Consider the following 19,416-nt stretch of genomic DNA (forward strand, 5'->3'; position numbering starts at 1 on the left):
TTTTGCTATTGCTTATGAAAACTTTTAAATTATCTAATTAATTTATTGGAAATTATTTTCTTGTTAAAATTAAAAAATGGTGATTTTTTAAAAACCTAAAACTGGTTATTATTGTTTGAGAATGGGAAGGATAAAAACCTTATCTAGATTGGTTTTGCTTTTTGGATCAATTCACCTTAGGATCTGAGGGCATCATGCACCCTTCCCTCTTCACTGGGGCTTGGGGGAAATGAACAAAAAAATTCAAACCCACAACATGCTCTCAGTCCTTCCCCGATTCCTTAGTTACTGGGGAAATGAAAGAAAAAACCCACAGCACATGTGAAAGGGTAAACTCAACCACTCTCTGGGCATCCTGTTGAATTAATTTATAAACTAGCCACATTTCTTGCTATCAAGATCATCAGCCTTAGGAAAAGAGCTTGTGGGAAATGAAATTCCCAAACAAAGGATGAATTCACTAAGAATCTATAAGTTTATTATATAGAAATTATTTTTAAGGATAAGTTTTTATACCTGAATATTTGTTTTAACAGCATTAAGAATTTTGTATTTTGTATTTCTACATCTTAAGTCATCTTAAAAACAAAATCATTTGTGTTATGTAGAGCTAATGTAGAACATCCATTAGCTATCTGGTGATGAATTTATTTACTTAGAATTAAACCTGATGTGGGACCTACTATCTGAAAAAAATTCTAGGGACTATAAGTGATCTGGGTTTCTTTAGAGTTTCAAATTCAAATGTAAATAATGGTTCATTAAGTCAGTAACTCAAAATTTCAGAGAAATATCCTCAGATATTCAGAAAGATATGATATAGGTGGAAATTTCCATTTGGACAAAAAGGTGGGATCTTTTTGGTTCAGTTTCCCAATTATGCTTCTTTATAAAGGATTGTTTTCTACCTAATTATGCCTGAGTCTTTGAGATTGTTACTGCCTGTTTGTTCATCATTTCTGACTCATAGTTGAAGTTAAGCGGAGCTAAAGATGTTTTGAAAGCTTTAAGCTCTCACTTTTCACTTTTTTCTGTGAGTCAATTACACAACAGGGCAAGAAAAGATATTCTGTGTCAGAACAGGACATAGAAATACAAAGGACTGGAAGCATAATCTTGCTCTATAACAGTTCACGTTTCCCTGAAGAGTGAAGAAGTCAAATGTGTGTTTCAGAAGTTTATCAAATCTTTACCATGTTTTTCAGTTCCTTTCCTTCTCACTCCTTCCATTTGTCCTTTTCTTTCTTCCTTCCTTCCCTGGAGTATGGTTCTTTCTATGCCACGTTATCAAGAGATTTAGAAATTCATGGGATGACTAAAGACAGGGATTGGGACTGAATCTCTTATTTCAGAAATATAGAAAATGTCACGTGAGGAAACTTCCTATTGCAATAAGGGCTGATACCTTCTTTGAAATTCACAATCCAAGAAAATGACTTAACTAGCGTCACAGTGTCACAGGCAGATTTGAACCCAGATCTTCAAAGATGTGCCGGGCAGGCTCCAAAGGATCCTAATGTCAATTTACTTCTCTTGGCACTAGGTTTCCAGCATGCCCCAACTTGGAAATAGTTTGACTAGGAAGGAGTAGTTTCTGTGGACTCCTCCCCCAGGCCAATGGTGTTTATTCTCAAACCCTGGGTGTGGCTCAGGTTTCTCAGAGTTATCCCCTGGGGTTTAAACAGGAAGCCCTCTGAGTTTAACAACCAGACTTCTCTCAGGGATTGCAAACTAGTGGTGTGGAATAGAGCTGCAGCTATAGCACCTACGGTCACAGGTAAAAGGAGGGAGACTGGGCTGCTTCTTCGCTCTGTGCCCTTGCTCATATAGCAGAGGACTAGGACAGGATGGATATTAGGGCAAGATTGCTACGCTTTGCCGGGGTCCAAGGGCGAGGGATCTTGGCTCTGGCATGCACACTTTGCAAGTTGGCTCTGAGATCATGCTCGAATTGTAGCCCGACCCCGCATGGAAATCTGGTGGAGACAAGTGGATTCCGAGCCCTTGCTTGGGAATGAGGATAGTACATTTCTCACTTCCTGACTTCTTGTACACTGGGGCACTTCTGGGCAGCCTGGTCTGCTGCTTATTATGAATTGCATTTTGGGGGAGTGGTTGGCCGAGGGGTGCTTGATATTCTGGGGCTCCTTTGAGCTCTCAGGATCTATGAGGAAACAAACTACGCAAAACCTGCAGAAGAATCATGAATCCCTGCTTCACCTTCTTCTGGTCAGTTCCATGCGAGGGATGAGGAGAGGGAAAAGAAGGAGGCAACATCAGAAGAGCATCTTGGCGGGCAGAACTGAGTCATTCCCAGCTACTGACTTAAGGGTGATACTTGCCTTAGAAATAGGGTATTTACCTGTGCAGAAAGAAGAGGTGAATGGGCAGGTAACTCCATAACTCTTCTGTCTTGTAGCATTTCTGCCATCGGGGAGAAGAATGAAGTTCTCAGTAATCATTGAGGACTTCGATGAAGAGGTCAAAGAAGCTGAATTGTGTAGTCAAAATTACAATTAGTGGCAGAGCCTGGAATAGAACATAGGTTCCAAATCTCGACCCCTGGCTCTTTATGCCAACAGATGAGAGGGATGAAAGGAATGAGGCAAGAGGGAGGGGGTGAGGAGGAAGAAACCATAGAGTAGAACACTCCCATGGAGGGATAACCCAAAAGGGATCGAGTAAAAATGATAAAGGTCATGCACAGATACATAGAGGAAATTTAACCTCAGGGATTTGACATTATAACTTAGCTTTTTGATTGGAAACACTAAGATGGGGTTTCCCAAATCTCCACCAGAGTGGGGCTGAAAGGTTGGACAAATCCCCTTCAGTGCCTTTCTCTGCTTGCCTCAGGAATAATCATCAGTACTTCTGGCTTACTCTACCAATCCTACCTAGTTATGAAGGACTTTATCAATGCCAAAGTTGCCTAGCAGGTCCTGGAAGACTAGGCTGGTGGTCCATAAATGAGACTCAGAGGGAAAGAGAAGTCCAAATGTATTACAAAACTTCAAAGAAGAAAGACAAACAGTGATTACTGTTTTGGAAGCAGCAGTGGAGATCAACTTCTAATTCTCCCAGGAAAGTCAAGTTTTAATTTGTAAAAAGAGGTGTGAAAAGGGTGTTCTAGAATCATAGGCTGAGATAGATCAGAAGTCACTTAGTTCAACCTTAGTTTGCAGATAAGGGAAGAATGCTTAGAAAGGTTATAACACTTTGAAGAAGTCCCAGATTGTGAGGGAGGATTGTGAAATATGAAGAATTTACAATAGGTGTTTATCATAGTTACAAATGTACTTTATTGATGCAAAAAGTCCCATGGGGAGAAAAATGATGTAAGCAACAGGCTGTGAGTATTGAGGCTTTTTAAAGGTAAGAGGGTAAGGGCAGGATCCAGAGAGTTAGGGCAAAGTTTGGATTCAAAGAAGAAAGACAAACAGTGATTACTGTTTTGGAATGGCTCAAAAGCAGCAGTGGAGATCAACTTCTCCACTTAAGTTGGATCCAAATGGAGAACAAATTTGCAGATGCCTTATATCTATATGAGCAACTGCATGATGAGACAGGAGTGTGCCTTTGCATATGATAACAAGACAGTCTCAGGAGTTTGGCCTGTCTTTCTATGTGACGATGGGAACAGCATGAGCTCCAACTCAAGTTCTATATTATTCCTGACAATGGATTCAGAATGGGCTCCTTTAAATTCCTGTTCTATATCAACTTCCCCAAAGTGACACAGGTAGGAAGTGACAAAGCCAAAACTGGAACTTAGGTTCTCTGACTCCTAAGCTACTGCCTTTCCCACTGAACAGAGACATAGGGAAATGTATATGGAGATCAAGAAAACAGTGGTATGGAGGAGAATGAGCTTTGGAAGGAATAGCATTTGTGCAAATAGGTATAAGTCTGTATGAAAAAAAATGTTAGAGGCATGTAGTTTCTGCCTGTAGTATAATTCTTTATGCAAATGCTTGAAGAAGCAAAAATATTAACTGGACCAAATATTCTAATTGGATTGTTTGCAGGGCAGAATGCTGACATGAATCAGTTTTGCTTTTTGTCTGACTTTAAAAGTATCACAGACTATGGCTCTGTAGTCCCATTGTCCAATTCTTTTACCATGCAAGAGTGTAGTTCATCTAAACTGAAGAATAGAACCTCATCAATGCAGCTGAGTGCTCTTTCACTATATCCATGATTTTTTTTTTTGGATCATCCCTTTCTATTGATAATTTTTGTTCTATTGTTTGATCTTACTCCAAGAAATCAAATTTACCAATACAAACAAAGGTTATAGAACTTGTCAGTGGTTTTGTGAAAAATATTTGAGAAGTTTTGAAGATAGAATGTTCAGTAGGAGTTTCCAGTGTGACAAATCAACAATAACAACAAAAAACTAATACAAGCCTTGGCTGCTTTAGGAGAGGCACGTCCTGGAACACAAGGACAGTAACAATGAAGGTGCAACAGCTATACCTTGGAGATGATCTTGTCCAAGCTCCTCCTTTTAAAGAAGAGGAAATTGAGACTCACAGAGATTTAGCAGCATGTCCACATTGGTAGTAAGTGCAGAACTGGGATTTGAGGCCCCTTTCCCTGACTCTGCATCTATCCCATTGATATGATGCTGCATTCATGCTCTGGCCCTGCCACATATAGAGTACTGTCCTTGGTCCTGAGGACCACATCTGCATGTTCAAGGGAGAGTGAATTGGGTAGAAAAAAGGAAGGAAGAAGGTACTCTGCAAGAAGGAACTGGGGATAACTGCCTTGCAAGGAAGAAGTTAATAGGCACAGGAAAGCTTTCTTCAAGGGTTTGAAAGATTGGTATGGGAGAATGATTAGACTTACTCTGCTTGGCCCCAGAGAGCAGAATTTAAAGCAAAAAGTCGAGGTTGCAGAGAATTAGGTTTAAGCTTGATATAATAAAAGTGTCCGAACAACTGGTACTATCTAAAATTGGAATGTGTTGCCCTGAGAGGTAAATTCTCTCTTGTGAAATGCCCACTTTTTAGCTATGGATTTGACTGGACAGTTTTTGAAGTCTCTTCTATCTCTTATGTTCTGTGATTCTTTTATTGGAAACCATGTGCTGACATAGGATGATATAGAAGGTGTAATCACTCTGGTTCTGAAGAGAGGAAAGGTTCCTTCCTAATGTTGGCTTTCTTATCTACACCTAATATATACCAGGATCACACATATCCATCTTTCAGTATATAACAATAAAAGGAGCAAGTTTCTTTGATAGAATCAGAATTCACTACTCCTGCTGACTGGTGAGACTGATAGTCTAGACTTTGCTTATTGACCTTAACTCTGTATTTCTGCTTTTGACTTTCCTGGTCTCCATTTTATACTTGCTTAGATCTCTTGTTCCTAATTTTTCTTCATTCTATCATATGACTTTCTGAACTTGACTTCTTTCTGGTAGATGAAGAAAATATTGTAAATCATTTCTATTATGTCTCCTTTTGTTTCTCTCCCATTTGTTGACCCAAGATAAAATATCTGCCCAATTCCCACAGTACTCTTGGGTCTCACCACCTTACACAAATACTCCTTCTGTCTCCCTTGAGGCAAAAGAAATAGCCCTTGCCTTTCAAGAAGAGATCTTAGGTAAGTTTTACTTAAAGAGGGAATGAGTAGACAAAGGCTTCTGGGATAAGTTCCAGATGATTGATTCAGGCAATTGTTTTGTTATTGTTTGGGGTTGTTGTGTGTGTAGATTTTTTTTGGTGAGAAAGTAGATTAATTTTTTTCTTTATATGTATATACATATATTTTATTTTTCCGAGATATATGTAAAACTTTTTTTACATGTATTTTGAAAGTGTTGACTTTCAAATTATCTCCTTTTCTCCCTCCCCATCTACCAATATCGAGAAGGCACATGTGAGGTCATGCAGAACAGTCTATAAAAGTTATGTTGGGGCAGCTAGGTGGCACAGTGGATAGAGCACCAGCCCTGAAGTCAGGAGGACCTGAACTCAATTCTGGTCTAGGCAATTAACACTTCCTAGCTATGTGACTCTGGGCAAGTCACTTAACCTCAACTGCCTCAGCAAAAAACAAAACAAAACAAAAAGTTACATTGAGAAAGAAAACACAGATTGCCCCCTACAACAAAAGCAACCCTCAGGAAAAAGAAAGTTAAAAAAAATGCTTCAATCTCTCTTCAGATACAAACAATTGTTTCTCTGGGTATGGATAATAGTATTCACCATCAGTCCTTCAGAATTGTCTTGATTCATGTAATTGTTTGTCCAGATAATTTTTGTGGGAGCTCATGTGGAATCCATTATTGACTAAGGTGATTTGGGGAAGCTTTGTGATAGAGATGGCATTGGAAATGGGCTTTGACAGAAAATTGGGCTATATGTAGGTAGCATGAATGGGATTCTAGGCAGCAGTTCTATAAACATCAGGAACACATACATAGAAATAGGGAATTGGATGATTTTATTAGGAGACCAAATATAAATATTATTAATTAGTTATATTTTCATTTGGGGAGCAACAAATTGTTGTTTATGTCTGTTATAAAAATCAAAGCACTTTTTGGATATGAGTTATAATGATAATAAAAATCAGTAAAGCTGAATTTATTGGCTTTTTCCAGTGCCATGTTTAATTTTTTTTATTATTTTATTGATTTAGGGAGACAGCTATGTATTACAGTGAATGTAGCACTGGACTTGGAGTCAGAAAGACCTGAATTCAAATCTATCTTAGACCCTTATTAGATGTATGACTCTGGGCAAATCAAGTTCACTTTTCTCTTGTTAAAATGAACAAAATAATAGATCCTCCCTTGCTGGGTTGTTTAGGAGAATAAAATGAATCAATTCATCAAATGTTTTATAAACATTAAAGCACTTGGAAATGCACTTTATTATTGTTATTGAAGGTATATCATTGGAGATGGTGTAGATTCAAAACGGAGTAGAAGAATACATACAAAAGTTCCTCATATTCATGTAATATATCTCTTTGTCTTCTCATTCTAGGTCTGCCAACATGTCTGCTCTCTCTGATGCAATCAACACTTTTACCTTAAATGTTTTTAAGAAAACGAGTGAAGAAGATAGCTCACAGAATGTGTTTTATTCTCCCCTGAGCCTCTACTGTGCCCTAGCTATGGTCTTAAATGGGGCCAAGGGAACTACTGCTGCACAGATACAACAGGTACTAGGAACTTAGAGAAAACAATAACAAAATGAAAAATAACTAAACCAAACCTTATGAAAATTTTTATAAGTTCCCAAAGCAGCATCTCAGGAGCTGAGCTTGATCAATAGTGCAGTCATAGAGAATGAAGGAAATGAAATACAATGAGTGAGTGGTCTAATTAGCCTGTGTTTATGCATCGAAGGCATTCAAGGTAGAAATGTCCCTGAGGTTACTAACACAGGTAAATCTTACGTTCTTATCTTTCTCTGAGAAATAACTAGACTGTCACTTTTTGGGGAGGTAGAGGAGAGTGTGAGCAAGGGAAAGTTGGAAAGTACAGTAATGTATGTTTGGACAAGTAGGTTGGAACCAGGTTGCAAAGGGCTTTTTATGCTGAACAGAAAAAAATCTGTCAGGGCAATAGAGGGTTAATGGAACTTATAGAAATAGATGAGTGATGCCCTTAAATTTTATTTTTAAATGTCTTCAGTCATTGTAGAGATTTCTTTTATTTTTCAAAGAAAGAAAGACAGTACTGAAGTTGTGCCTTTTTTTTTCCTAAACAGGTTCTTTGTTTAAAGAAAGGTACAGATGTCCACCAAAGTTTCCAGTCTTTTCTCAAAGAAACTGATAAAACTAGTGGTCAATGCCAGTTAAGAATTGCCAATAGGCTCTTTGGAGAAAAGACTCATGATTTTATCTCAGTAAGTCTTGTCTATTATTTTTCATTGTATAAACTTAAGGAAATAAATAACATTTTCAAGTTAAAAAAAATGACAGGAGTATCTCATCTGTTGTCATGCTATTCAAAATTCAGCTTGAAATGTTTTAAAAAGTTAGTTAGTTCTGGGAACACAGAGTTATTTTCCATAATTTTTAAGGACTAATGGTATAGGTTCAGGGGACACAGCACAACCAGTCTTCAAATCTTACCTCTGTTATTTACTATCTAGAGAATTCATCTCATTAGACCTCAGTTTTCTCCTTCTGTAAAAATGGAAGGATTAGACTGAATGTATTCTAAAATCTTTTAGTTCTAAATATGTGATCTTGTGATGCTATAGAAAAAGAATGCTTGGATTGATCATCTCAATCTGACAGTTGTTTTTTAAATAACAATTTATTTATTTATTAGATACTGTTGGCATATTATTTGGATTCGTTTACATTTCCTGACCATAATCACTGATTTTAAAGTGTTTTTTGTGCTAATAAACTAAAAGGGATTTATCAAGCCCTGATGTCTAATTTTTAGGTCTTTAGTTTCATTAGTCTAAAGACTTAAAAATTTATCCAAGTCAGATGCAAAATTTTGGAGTCAATTTATGGTGATCTGTTAGGAAAAAGGGGTCCAAAATTTCCTGGCAGTGTACTAATGAAATTTAATTATGGACTTGTGACAATGGATTATATTGTTTATCTTATTATTTAGTCTTTTAAGGAATCCTGCCAGAAATTCTACCATTCAAATATGGAAGAACTTGATTTTGCTAATGCATCAGAGGAAGCAAGAAAATATATAAATAAGTGGGTAGAAGAAAAGACTGAAGGTAAGAAATCATGGAATTTCTTTTTAGCTATTTCAAAGATGCTGAGTAATGATTTTGTTAACTCTTTTGTAAAGTATTAAAAAGGAGTGATTTCTAAGCAGCAAAAAAGCATGCAAAAATCTGTCCATGAAATGTTATTAAATTTTCTTTGTTTTTCACCTTATTTTCAATGTCCTAAATATAAATAGTACTTCTAAATATAGCAACTAACCTGGAGAATAAATCATTTCCAACCGCAGTACATTTCTCTATTGGTTGAATGACTCAAAAAACCCCAAACATTTCCATCTTAAGAGTCTAAGACTTCCCATTTTATGATGCTGTCTACAGTTTCCCATCCACTTCAACAATGTTACTGTATCCCCATTCAAGCCCATGTAAAACCCTATTTTCCTGTCTTTCTGTAGCTTTTAATTGTGTGTATTTACACGCATTCATGCTGTACATATTTTATTCTAATGACCATATTTAAACTGACTCATTTTCACCTTCCTCTAAATTATGAAGAAGATGCACTGTGAATAGGGTACTATTTCAGGACCATGTACTTTCTTGAACCTCACAGGATTATTTTTGGGATTGGAAAGTATTTCTTTCAACAGATGGTATAGTAGTAAGTAAGGAGGTTTGGGAACTTTTGGGGTGGAGATAAGATATTGGAATAGAGAAAGCTCTCAGTTTGGCCCTCCCAATATTTCCCTCTAAATAACCTTAAAAGAATGCCTCAAATTAACCTTTGGCTGGGAAGAACCAACAAAAGGTAAGAATGAGACATTCTTCCAAGAAAGGAAGAAAAGACTTTGAGAAAAGACTGGAAATTTGGTAGACATCTGTACTTTCCTTTAAAGAAAGAATCTTTTCAGGTTAACAAAAGGCATAGTTTCAGTACTTACAGGGTCAGAAAGAGAGATTGTGACATGGGGATAGTGACTGACTTAGAGCCCATAACTTAGTAGCAGAACCAGATGGCAGTAACAGAAGCATCAGCAGATTCAGGAGCTTTCGAGTCAGAGATGATAGGGAGACTTAGCAACTGGTCAAAAAGACATTACAGGGGACATCTATATTAGCACTGGATACAGGACTGGATAATGTTGGAACAACTCTATAACCTATATCCAGTTCTGAGTCAGAGTCCAAGAGAGAATAGGAGCACTGTCAGTGAAGGGGGAGCAGGAACCCTAAGGAGCACTATCACTTCTGGTTTCAAGAGATCAAGAACCCTTAGGAAGAAGAAGGTTTCTGGTCCCAAGAGAACAAGGGCCCTGAGAAGCAATGCTGATTGTAGTCCCAAGGAATCAGGAGCCCTTGTGGGATACAGACTAGGGTTCAGAGTAGGAGAGAAGTAAGCACACTTATACCCAGATCATACCCCCTTGGAAACAATGAAACTTCCAAACCCCCAGAGCTTGCTCTGTAAATAGCAGTACAAACGGACTTAGCTTTAACATAAATTTTCAAGTTAAGAACTAGGGTGGAAAATAAACAAAAAATAAAAAAGAAAGTGATCATAAAAGAATGCTGTAGTGACCAGGAAAATCAAGATGCAGATTCAGAAATCAAAATAATTATGAGGAAAGCTTAAAAAAAAAAGGAATTGGATACATTCACAACAAATTTCCTAGGGCAGGTAAAGAATGATTTACAAAGGAAAATAAGACTTGTAGAGGAAAATTAGGTAAAGAAATGAAAATAAAAAACAAATTGTGAAAAGACAACAGATTGGCAAATGAAGCACCAAAAAATGTGGAACAATTTCCATAATGAACATTGATGTAAAAATTAATTTAAAAAATTTGGAAAAAGATGAAGTTTATATTCAGAATGTAAGACTAGCTAAATATTAAGAAAATTATATTATTATTCATATCAATTACAAAATCAATCAAAATCATATGATTTTATCAATAGATACAAAAAAGGCTTTTAACAAAATGCAAAACCCATTCCTATTAAAAACTCTAGAAAGCATTGGAATTAATGGAGCCTTTTTTAATACTAGCTTTTTTATTTTCAAAATACATGCATAGATAGTTTTCAACATTCCTTTGCAAAATCTTATGTTCCAAATTTTTTCCCTCCCTTTTCCTCAGCCCTGTCCCCTAAACAGCATATAGTCTAATATGTGTCAAACATGTCCAATTCTTCTGTACATAATTCCAAATTTATTATGCTGCGCAAGAAATAACAGATCAAAAAGGGAAAAAATGAGAAAGAAAAACATAAGCAAACAATAAGATCCATATTCAGTCACCACAGTTCTCTTTTTTTGGATTTAGATGGCTCTCTCCATAACAAGTCTATTAGAATTGGCCTGAATCATCTCATTGTTGAAAAGAGCCATGTCCATCAGAGCTGATCAGCACATGATCTTGCCGTTGCTATGTACAATGTTTTCTTGGTTCTACTCACTTTACTCCACACAGCATCAGTTCATTTAATTCTCTCCAGGCATTTTTGAAGTTACCCTACTGATATTTCTTATAGAACAACATTACTCCATTACATCCATATACCATAACTTATTCAGCCAGTTTTCAATGGATGGACTGCCACAAACATTTTAGCACATATGGGTTCTTTTCTTATTTCTATGATCTCTTTATGATAAAGACTCAGTAGAGACACTGCTGGATCAAAAGGTATGCACAGTCTTTCTTAAGGTATGAAGTCTTTCTTAAAATGACAAATAATATCTATCTAAAATAAAAAACAAGCCTTCTAACAGGTGTGAACTTAAAGCTTTCCTGATGATCAAGGCTGAAACCAGGACATCTATATCACCACAGAAAGAAAAAGATTATGGTCTCATTAATAGGGTCTCATATAATAATAGATAATTATCTATTTTACTAAACTAAAACTAAACACACAATTTGCACAAAAGAAAGAAAGAAAGAAACAGACAAAAAAAAAACCTAACAACCTTAATACAGCTAAAGTTAGAATAAAAGGAAAAAATTGGGGAAATTTTATATCATATTTTTCAGATAAAGGTCTCATTTCTCAGATGTATAGGTGTCTAAGCCAAATGTATAAGAATGAGAGCCAATTGATAAATGTTCAAAGATTATGCACAGGGAGTTTTCAGAAGAGGAAATCAAAATTATTGTCACTAGATCACTACTGATTATAGGAATACAATTAAAATGACTCTGAATCATCATCTTACATGTGTCAGATTAGCTAACATGATAGAAAAGGAAATAAACTTTGGAGGAAAAGTGGAAAAATAGGGACACTAGTGCACTGTAAGTAGAATTGGGAACTGGTCCAACCATTCTGAGGAACATGTTTGAACTATACCCAAGGAACTATAAAATTTTGCATACCCTTTAACTCAGTAAGACTACTACTAGGTCTGGATCCTAAAGAAATGAAAGAAATGAGAGGGAAAAGGACCCATATGTACCAAAATATTTATAGAAGCTTTTTTTGTGGTAGCAACAATTTGCGAATTAAAGGATTGACCATTGATTGGATGAAATTGTGGTATATGATGTGATGGAATGCTCTTGTGCTATTATTAGTGACTAGCAGGTTAATTTCAGACCCTCCCCCCCAAAAAAAACAACCTAAAATGAACTCTTATAAAGCAAAATGACCAAAAGGAAGAGAACATTGTACATAGTAACAGCAATATTGTAATAGTAATCAAATATGAAAGACTTAGGTACTTTGATTAAAAAAAAAAAAAAGACTCAAAACCATTCTGAAGGACCCATGATGAAAAAGAGGCAGAACTTAGGAACTTTGAATTTGTTTGGAGCAACCTTATATAATTTTGGATTATTTTTTCTTAATTTTTTTTGTCTTTTATAATATCGCTAATATGGAAATAGGTTTTGTATGTCTTCTCGTTATAATCAATATCAAAATGCTTATCTTTTCAAGGAGGGCACATGTGGAAGAAGGAGGGAAAGAATTTGGAATTCAAAATTTAAAAAAGTTAATATAAACTTATATTTCTAAGTAATTGTTTAGTATTTGGTGACATAAATTAAAAATATATAAAGGAACAAAAGCTACAACAACAAAAACTGAAAAGCCTTGGGGTCAGAAAACCCAAATCCAAAACCTGTCTCTTACTAACTCTATGAATTTGAATACATATCCTCACTTTTCCGGGTTTAGTTTCTCTACTTATGCAAGGTGTATTATCATAATATATCAAAAACCTCATAGGGTTTTTGCGAATCTACATGAGATCTTAGACCTTAACATATTTTGGAGTTGTAAAGAAGATTTTTTCTTTAAGATACTCACAGAAAAGAGTGATGATGTGTAGCTGAAAGTGTTGCTTTCTTGCAAGCTGATCATGATATTCAGAAGTATTTTTGTTATTATTACATCGAAACACAGAAAAGATTTCATTATACATTTTTTCCTTGATAACATTTAATGGAGAGAGATTTGCAGTCTTTATCACTTCATTGCAGTGCTATGTGAAGGTGAATGATTATACTTGATTAAATTGTAAAGGCCGGTAGCCTGCTTAGTGTATTCCCTCATATAATCACTGTTATAATGATGATGAATAGGAGGAATATCAGAAGGGGGAGGCTAACTTGAACTATTTAGGGTTTATAAAATGCTTCTATATGTTATCTTATTTGTTTTACATGTAATCATGTCTACATCTTTGCTAAATTTAATCTCTAATGTATTAATTCAGGTAAGATTGTTGAACTTCTCACTAATGATTCCATTACTCAATGGACCTCTCTGGTACTTGTGAATGCCATCTATTTCAAAGGAAAATGGGAGGAAAAATTTGACAAAGATAGAACAAGAGAACAGATGTTCAAAATCAGCAAGGTAAGTGGCAATTTTGCATGTCCTGGGACCTCATCAGAAACTGGGACAATGGGAAAGAATCAGCACATTCCTTTTGTTTCTTAAGAGATACACATGAAGGTAGAACAGCATATAACCAAACTCTTCCTTTTCTTTATTTAATTCTTCTTCCTCTCTCCATTTTTGTTTTTCTCCCCTAGGACGGCTCTCCCTCCATCTTTTCTTTCTGTATTCTTATAGAATAAAGAGTTCAATCTTATACCTTAGTTTTTCTTTATTAGTCCAGCCGTTTTTCTTATTTCCAAACCTCAGAACCTCTCATAACAATATTCCTTGTAAGTCATCTTCCTTGCCATTTCAGTGTATTTACTAGCTTAAAATTTTGCCGTAGTAAATTGTGGAAGAAAAGAACATGCTTTTTGTTTTGTGTTTTGTGTTTTTCTGTTTGACAATAACTTTTGTCCTGGTAACTGGGAACATATGTGGGAAATTACTTAGAAGCAAAGAGAAGTGAAAAGACCCTCTTTGGAAATAGTTGTTATTTTCTCAGCTAGATCACTGTCTGATCTCCTGTTGTTCAGGTTCCTCTTTCTTCAGGAGGTTTTTGATACTTCCTTAAAAAGAAATCTTTTGGCCTAAGCTTAACAGAGTTTATCAGTGGCCTAAAAAAATCTACTTCCTTTTCTGTCAGATTCTGAATTTAATTCTTTCCCTTTTCTTTTCTTAAGTATACTTTCTTTCTTCATCCTATTTTATTCCCTACTGGTGATAAATCTTTATATATTCTGATATAATAAAAATTATATTATTGAGCTCAGAGGATAGAAAAGTCTTTAACCTTCCTATTTCATTGAACAGACTAGAAGTACAAAAGGACTTAGAGGAGAGGGATCAATGTGAGTTTATATCATCAAGTAATAAAAGGTGTAACAAAGAGTACAGCCTTTTAGGATGTTGATATCTATGTATGTGTGTATGTATATGTACATGTATAAGGGTGTATGTTATGTATATACACAAATTTCCATATATGCATACATATACATAAATCCAGAGAAAGCATTATTTATCTGAATACTTTTCTGTCAACTGTCAAACCAGCTGTTAAATATCTCATATTTCAGGGAATAAACAAAATTATATGAACAAAGAAGATTTTCTCTATCAATGTACTCTTATGTCAGAAACTAAATTGGTAATTTAAAAAGAGCTTTTGAATATCAATTGAAGTAGAGATATGATACTTCTGTATTATTATTCTGTATTATTAAAAAGTAACTAGATAGGCGAAAATACCCCTATGATTAATGTGTCTTTTCTATAACTTACATTACATTCTATAACCTACATTACATAACAATATATATTCTATATACATTACTCAGGGAGATGCACTGGACACAAATAAATCCATAATAAATAGACATTTATCTCAGGGGTACTTCCACAGAATCTATATCAAATTGCTTACTATCTTAGGGAGAAGGAAGGGAAGAGATAGAGAGAAATTTTGGAAAAACAAAATTATATTTTAAAAAGAATGTTTAAAATAGACATTACATGTAATTGGCAAAAAAGTGCTAATTGATAGAAAAAATATTTTACAATTGAAAACAAAACAAAAAACAACACACATGCTAATTGAAATGTTCTAGAAACTAGTACTAGTACTAGTAAAATGTTCTAGAAAATTTATAGAGAACATATAAGGATTTGGGTATTGAGAAAGGTTAGGACTAGACTCTTTTCTCCATTTCCCCTAACACTTACCACCTTAAAAAGATGTTCTGGCTAGCTAAATCTTATTAGTAGGAATAATGTGTTTTGAATGGAATAAAAGGTTCTGCAATTTGTTCTTTAATTATGGTGCACATAGTTTGGTGACACATGAAAGTTCTTTCAATGAGAATTAAGTTTTCATAACACCATCAGTTTAGATGTAAAGGATTAAAACAATTTGAGTGAAACATTCACACTGAATATTAATTGTGTATTTGATTGTAGACTTATTTCAGTTCTGAGCCTTTCTTGTTTTTATAGGAAAAAGGGGAAGAAGATAACAAGAGAATAACAAGTGCTTTACTTAAAAGAAGTTCCATAGAAAGAAAAAGTTAGGAACTCTTGGGTTTTAGAATTATTTTTATTCATATATGCCTTCCAAGAGCTGCTCTATGTCAGAGGAAAGAATAAAAGGTATATTTTCTATAAATAAATATAGCCCATTTCCATTTAAGGAAAAATCCCCAGGACGAGAAAGCATCAATTCTGTAGACACTTGATTTATACCCCCAGAGGGTTTATAGTCTAAAAACATGAAGTAAAGGCGCAAAAATGTGCTTTTTTAGAAAGTTGTGTTGATTTTCTTTGCCTCCTTCAGTTGCCCTGGATTCACTTTGATGTGCATTCATTTCCTTTTAGGAGAAGCAGAAACCAGTACAAATGATGTTTTTGAAATCTCAATTTAGGACAACCTACATAAGAGAAGTGTCCACCCAGGTCCTAGTTCTGCCTTATGTTGGAGGACAAATGGACATGGTCATTTTGCTTCCAGATAAGAACACAGATCTAAAAATGGTAAGAGAAAGTGATATGCTACCTACTTCTGGAAAATTTTGGGAAAAAATTGTTCAGAACTGGAGTCATTTCATCTGAATTTTGGTTTTAATAATCCAATCCTTTAAAATGAATCATCTAGTGATAGATCTATGACTGAAGGTTACAGAGTGTTATCTCTGTATCATATCACAAGTAGGTTCAGTATGGTATTGGAGGAGCCCTTGTATTCAGGATTAGGGCCTGACTGTGGAAGGTTATAGCAGCAGGATGCACCTGAGACTAGTTAATTTAGAATCTCTAGTATCATTTCAGGATCTGGAATTACTACAATGAAAGGGGATTGAGTTTCTTGATCCTGCTGAAGTGGGCAAGGAGAGCAGAATGGGAGCCAGATAAGCAAGAGCTCCAGATGTGATTGGGAACCCTGAGACTTAAGAGACATTGTTGGGGAAGGAAGTCTGGGTAAAGAAATAGATCAGCAACAAGCACAAAGCAGATAGTCTATCATTGTAGGAGAACTGCCATGTTAGCAGCTCAGAGAGACCAAGGGCTGATTTTTAATCTGATCAAGATGAGCTCCTGTCATGACTAGGAGCCAGCCCAGTTTTGGAAATCCATAGTACAAATAAAGCCCAGCATTCAGTCATGTTGCGTACAGTCTTGCCAATTGAAAAGCCACTGTTTTGCTTTTCCAGGAAAATTAAAGCCATTTTTTCCATCTGTAAAATGGGTCAATCTCTTCCTGAAATAATTCATTAGGTGGTTGTGAGGGGTAAAGAGTGAATATAATCTGTAAAAGTACTTTGAAGGCTACAAAGTTCTAGAGAAGTTTAAGATTAGAAATTAGTTAATTAAAGGTGGAGTAGGAAAATGAAAACTATTTTCTGAGGTGACTAGGATGGGGTGTAGTTAAAGTGACAAGGTTGTAGAGTAGAGATTTGGTGTAGGAAAGAGAAGTTGTATTTGGAGTCAGGGACCAAGATCTCAGTTGGAATTTTGACTGAGCCTCTTACAACCTGTGGGACCTGAAGCATCCTCAGTTTTCTCATCTGTTAAATAATCATATTATACTGTATGGTCTGTAACGTCCCTTTCAGCTCTGAAGCTAAGGTCGTCTGAAGCAAAATACAGAAAAGAGACATTTCACTGTGTGTGCAGGGATGTGTGTGTGAGTGTGTGTGTGTGTGTGTGTGTGTGTGTGTGAGAGAGAGAGAGAGAGTGAGAGAGAGAGAGAGAGAAGAGAGAGAGAGAATGAGAATGAGAATGAATACATGTCTTTGGCTTGATTCTGCATTTATCACTTTCCTAATTTTTCAAGTAGAATAGAAGCTCCCGGAGGCATGAACATTTTTCCTCAGGATACTTCATATCTAACACAGTAACCTCACATATACTAGGTAGTAAAGGAGTATTTATCTAAATAAATTAAATCCTTTGGGATTTACAATATATATTTTTTTTATTTCTAGTTGGAAGAAAGACTTACTCCTGAGAAACTAACAGATTGGTTAAAACCAGAGAGGATGAAGATGACTGAGATGGAAGTTTTTCTTCCCAGATTTAAATTGGAGGAGAATTTAGACATGGAAAACATCCTTCAAAAATTGGGCATGTCAGATGTCTTTGATAAGTCCAAGGCTGACTTCTCTGGGATATCAGCTGGGAAGAACCTATTTCTATCCAAGATTTTACACAAAGCTTATGTAGAAGTTAATGAAGAAGGCACAGAAGCAGCTGCTGCCACTTATGTAACCATTGTCGCTACTTGTGCCAGAATTATTCCTCGATTTGTGGTTGACCATCCCTTCCTTTTTCTTATTCGAGATAACAGCTCAAAAACCATTTTGTTTTGGGGCAAAGTGATCTCTCCATAGAGAGATCATTTATTAGGGGGTATAGGGAGTTCTACTTTTCTTTTACAACATATCTTTTTATGGAAATGTCTTGCATAACGTCACATGTGCCTTCTCAAGGGGTGGGGGAAACTTTGTGAGAGAATAAGGGAGAAAATGTGGAACTCCCATTTCAAAAACAAATATTTTAAAAAATGTTTTACATGTAACTGGGGGAAAATAAATAAAAGTTAAAAAAAAGAGAGATCATTTATTCTTGATGGAATCTTTACCCTCATAGTGTTTACTCTGTTTCACTCAGGACTTTGTGGAAAATTCTTTATCTGGCATTCCCTGTGCATGCTTTTGTGGTTTTCTATACTTTGAAAGATGTAATTTTCAAAGTGTGTCCCAGGTACCTTTATTTTAGGGCATGAAAACAAAAGGAAGGCTAGAAGCCAGTGTTCCCTACTATGTTTCATAATCAGATTTTGTTAATTACTAATAGAGCTTCTCCCTTTCCCCATAATTATACCTCAGTGCTTTGCCCATTGCCCAGTTACAGAAAGGTATTATATATCAATTAATTTTCACCCAAGCACAGTGCTTATAAGGCTCCTGACACCAATGTTCTACCTCATTTTCTCTCTGACATCACATCCTCAGTGTCTTTCCTGGGTACAAAAAGAAAACTAAATATTACTATTTGCTATTCCTTTGTCAGTAAAATAGGTACCAGTCCCTTTTTTTTTTTTTCATTCAGAGGAAGATGTAGAAATTAAAATGGAATGGTAGAAGTCCTGGGAACAGATTTCATGAAATAGTGAAGGAGGTCTCTGGGAACAAATTTTTTTTTGGAGACTCACCAACAAAATAAATAAATAAACCACACAATTGCCATCTTAGTCTAGACCCTCATCCCCTCTTGCAAAGATTTTTGTAACAGTCTCCTCCGCTTCAATTATCTCCCCATTCCATTTCATCCTACATCCTGTTGCCAAAATAATTTTCCTTAAAAGTAGATCTAACCAAGTGACTTTTCTATTTGGCATCAGTAGAAATTTTCAACAGACACAGGTTTCTGGATAAATTATAGTCCATCAGTTTCATCAACCACTGCTAGCAGGTAGGTTAACAAAAAGAGCATGTTTATCCTCTCAATGACAAAGCAACCTAATTGTGAAATCTTCAATATTTTTAAAAGTGGAAATACACTCTAGTTAATAAGTAATGAGAAGAAAGAATATTATAATGAGAGATATGCTTCTTTTAATGAGGGCTGGGGACATGACTGATCATGCAGTTTTGCTCAAATAGAATTATCTCTAGCCATATCACTGGTCTGACAGAAGGGAAAATCCACATTTTCCCAGAACCCTCTGAGTAAAACATAATTAGCTGGAATCGATTAATTCACCTAAACTAAATTTTTTTTCTTATTTTTATTGAAGTTTTTTTGTTTTCAAAAATATGCAAGGATAATTTTTTTCAGCATCGACCATTGA

At 35.5% G+C, this 19,416-nt stretch overlaps 3 protein-coding genes across 4 annotated transcripts in view; all 3 read left to right on the forward strand.

Moving 5' to 3' along the window:
- LOC127543693 (serpin B6-like) overlaps window positions 1–18,191 on the forward strand; it is a 60,970-nt gene extending 42,779 nt beyond the window's left edge. The window contains exons 1-7 of one of the 2 annotated variants that reach the window (XM_051969933.1): window positions 1,704–1,777; window positions 7,014–7,191; window positions 7,743–7,880; window positions 8,609–8,726; window positions 13,402–13,544; window positions 15,942–16,097; window positions 17,549–18,190. In XM_051969933.1, the coding sequence (XP_051825893.1) occupies window positions 7,024–7,191; window positions 7,743–7,880; window positions 8,609–8,726; window positions 13,402–13,544; window positions 15,942–16,097; window positions 17,549–17,953 (1,128 nt within the window). In that variant the 5' untranslated portion in view covers window positions 1,704–1,777; window positions 7,014–7,023 and the 3' untranslated portion in view covers window positions 17,954–18,190. Of the gene's footprint in view, window positions 1–1,703; window positions 1,778–7,013; window positions 7,192–7,742; window positions 7,881–8,608; window positions 8,727–13,401; window positions 13,545–15,941; window positions 16,098–17,548 lie in introns of those variants that run through there. The other variant, XM_051969932.1, reaches the window with a different exon arrangement.
- The window catches only part of LOC127543695 (serpin B6-like), a 236,161-nt gene that overhangs the window by 42,780 nt on the left and 173,965 nt on the right, over window positions 1–19,416 (forward strand). The window lies entirely within an intron of this gene.
- LOC127543697 (serpin B6-like) overlaps window positions 1–19,416 on the forward strand; it is a 131,123-nt gene that overhangs the window by 42,780 nt on the left and 68,927 nt on the right. The gene's annotated exons all lie outside the window — the stretch shown is intronic.

This window comes from Antechinus flavipes, chromosome 1, assembly GCF_016432865.1.
Source record: "Antechinus flavipes isolate AdamAnt ecotype Samford, QLD, Australia chromosome 1, AdamAnt_v2, whole genome shotgun sequence".
In the NCBI taxonomy this organism is placed as follows: Eukaryota; Metazoa; Chordata; class Mammalia; order Dasyuromorphia; family Dasyuridae; genus Antechinus; species Antechinus flavipes.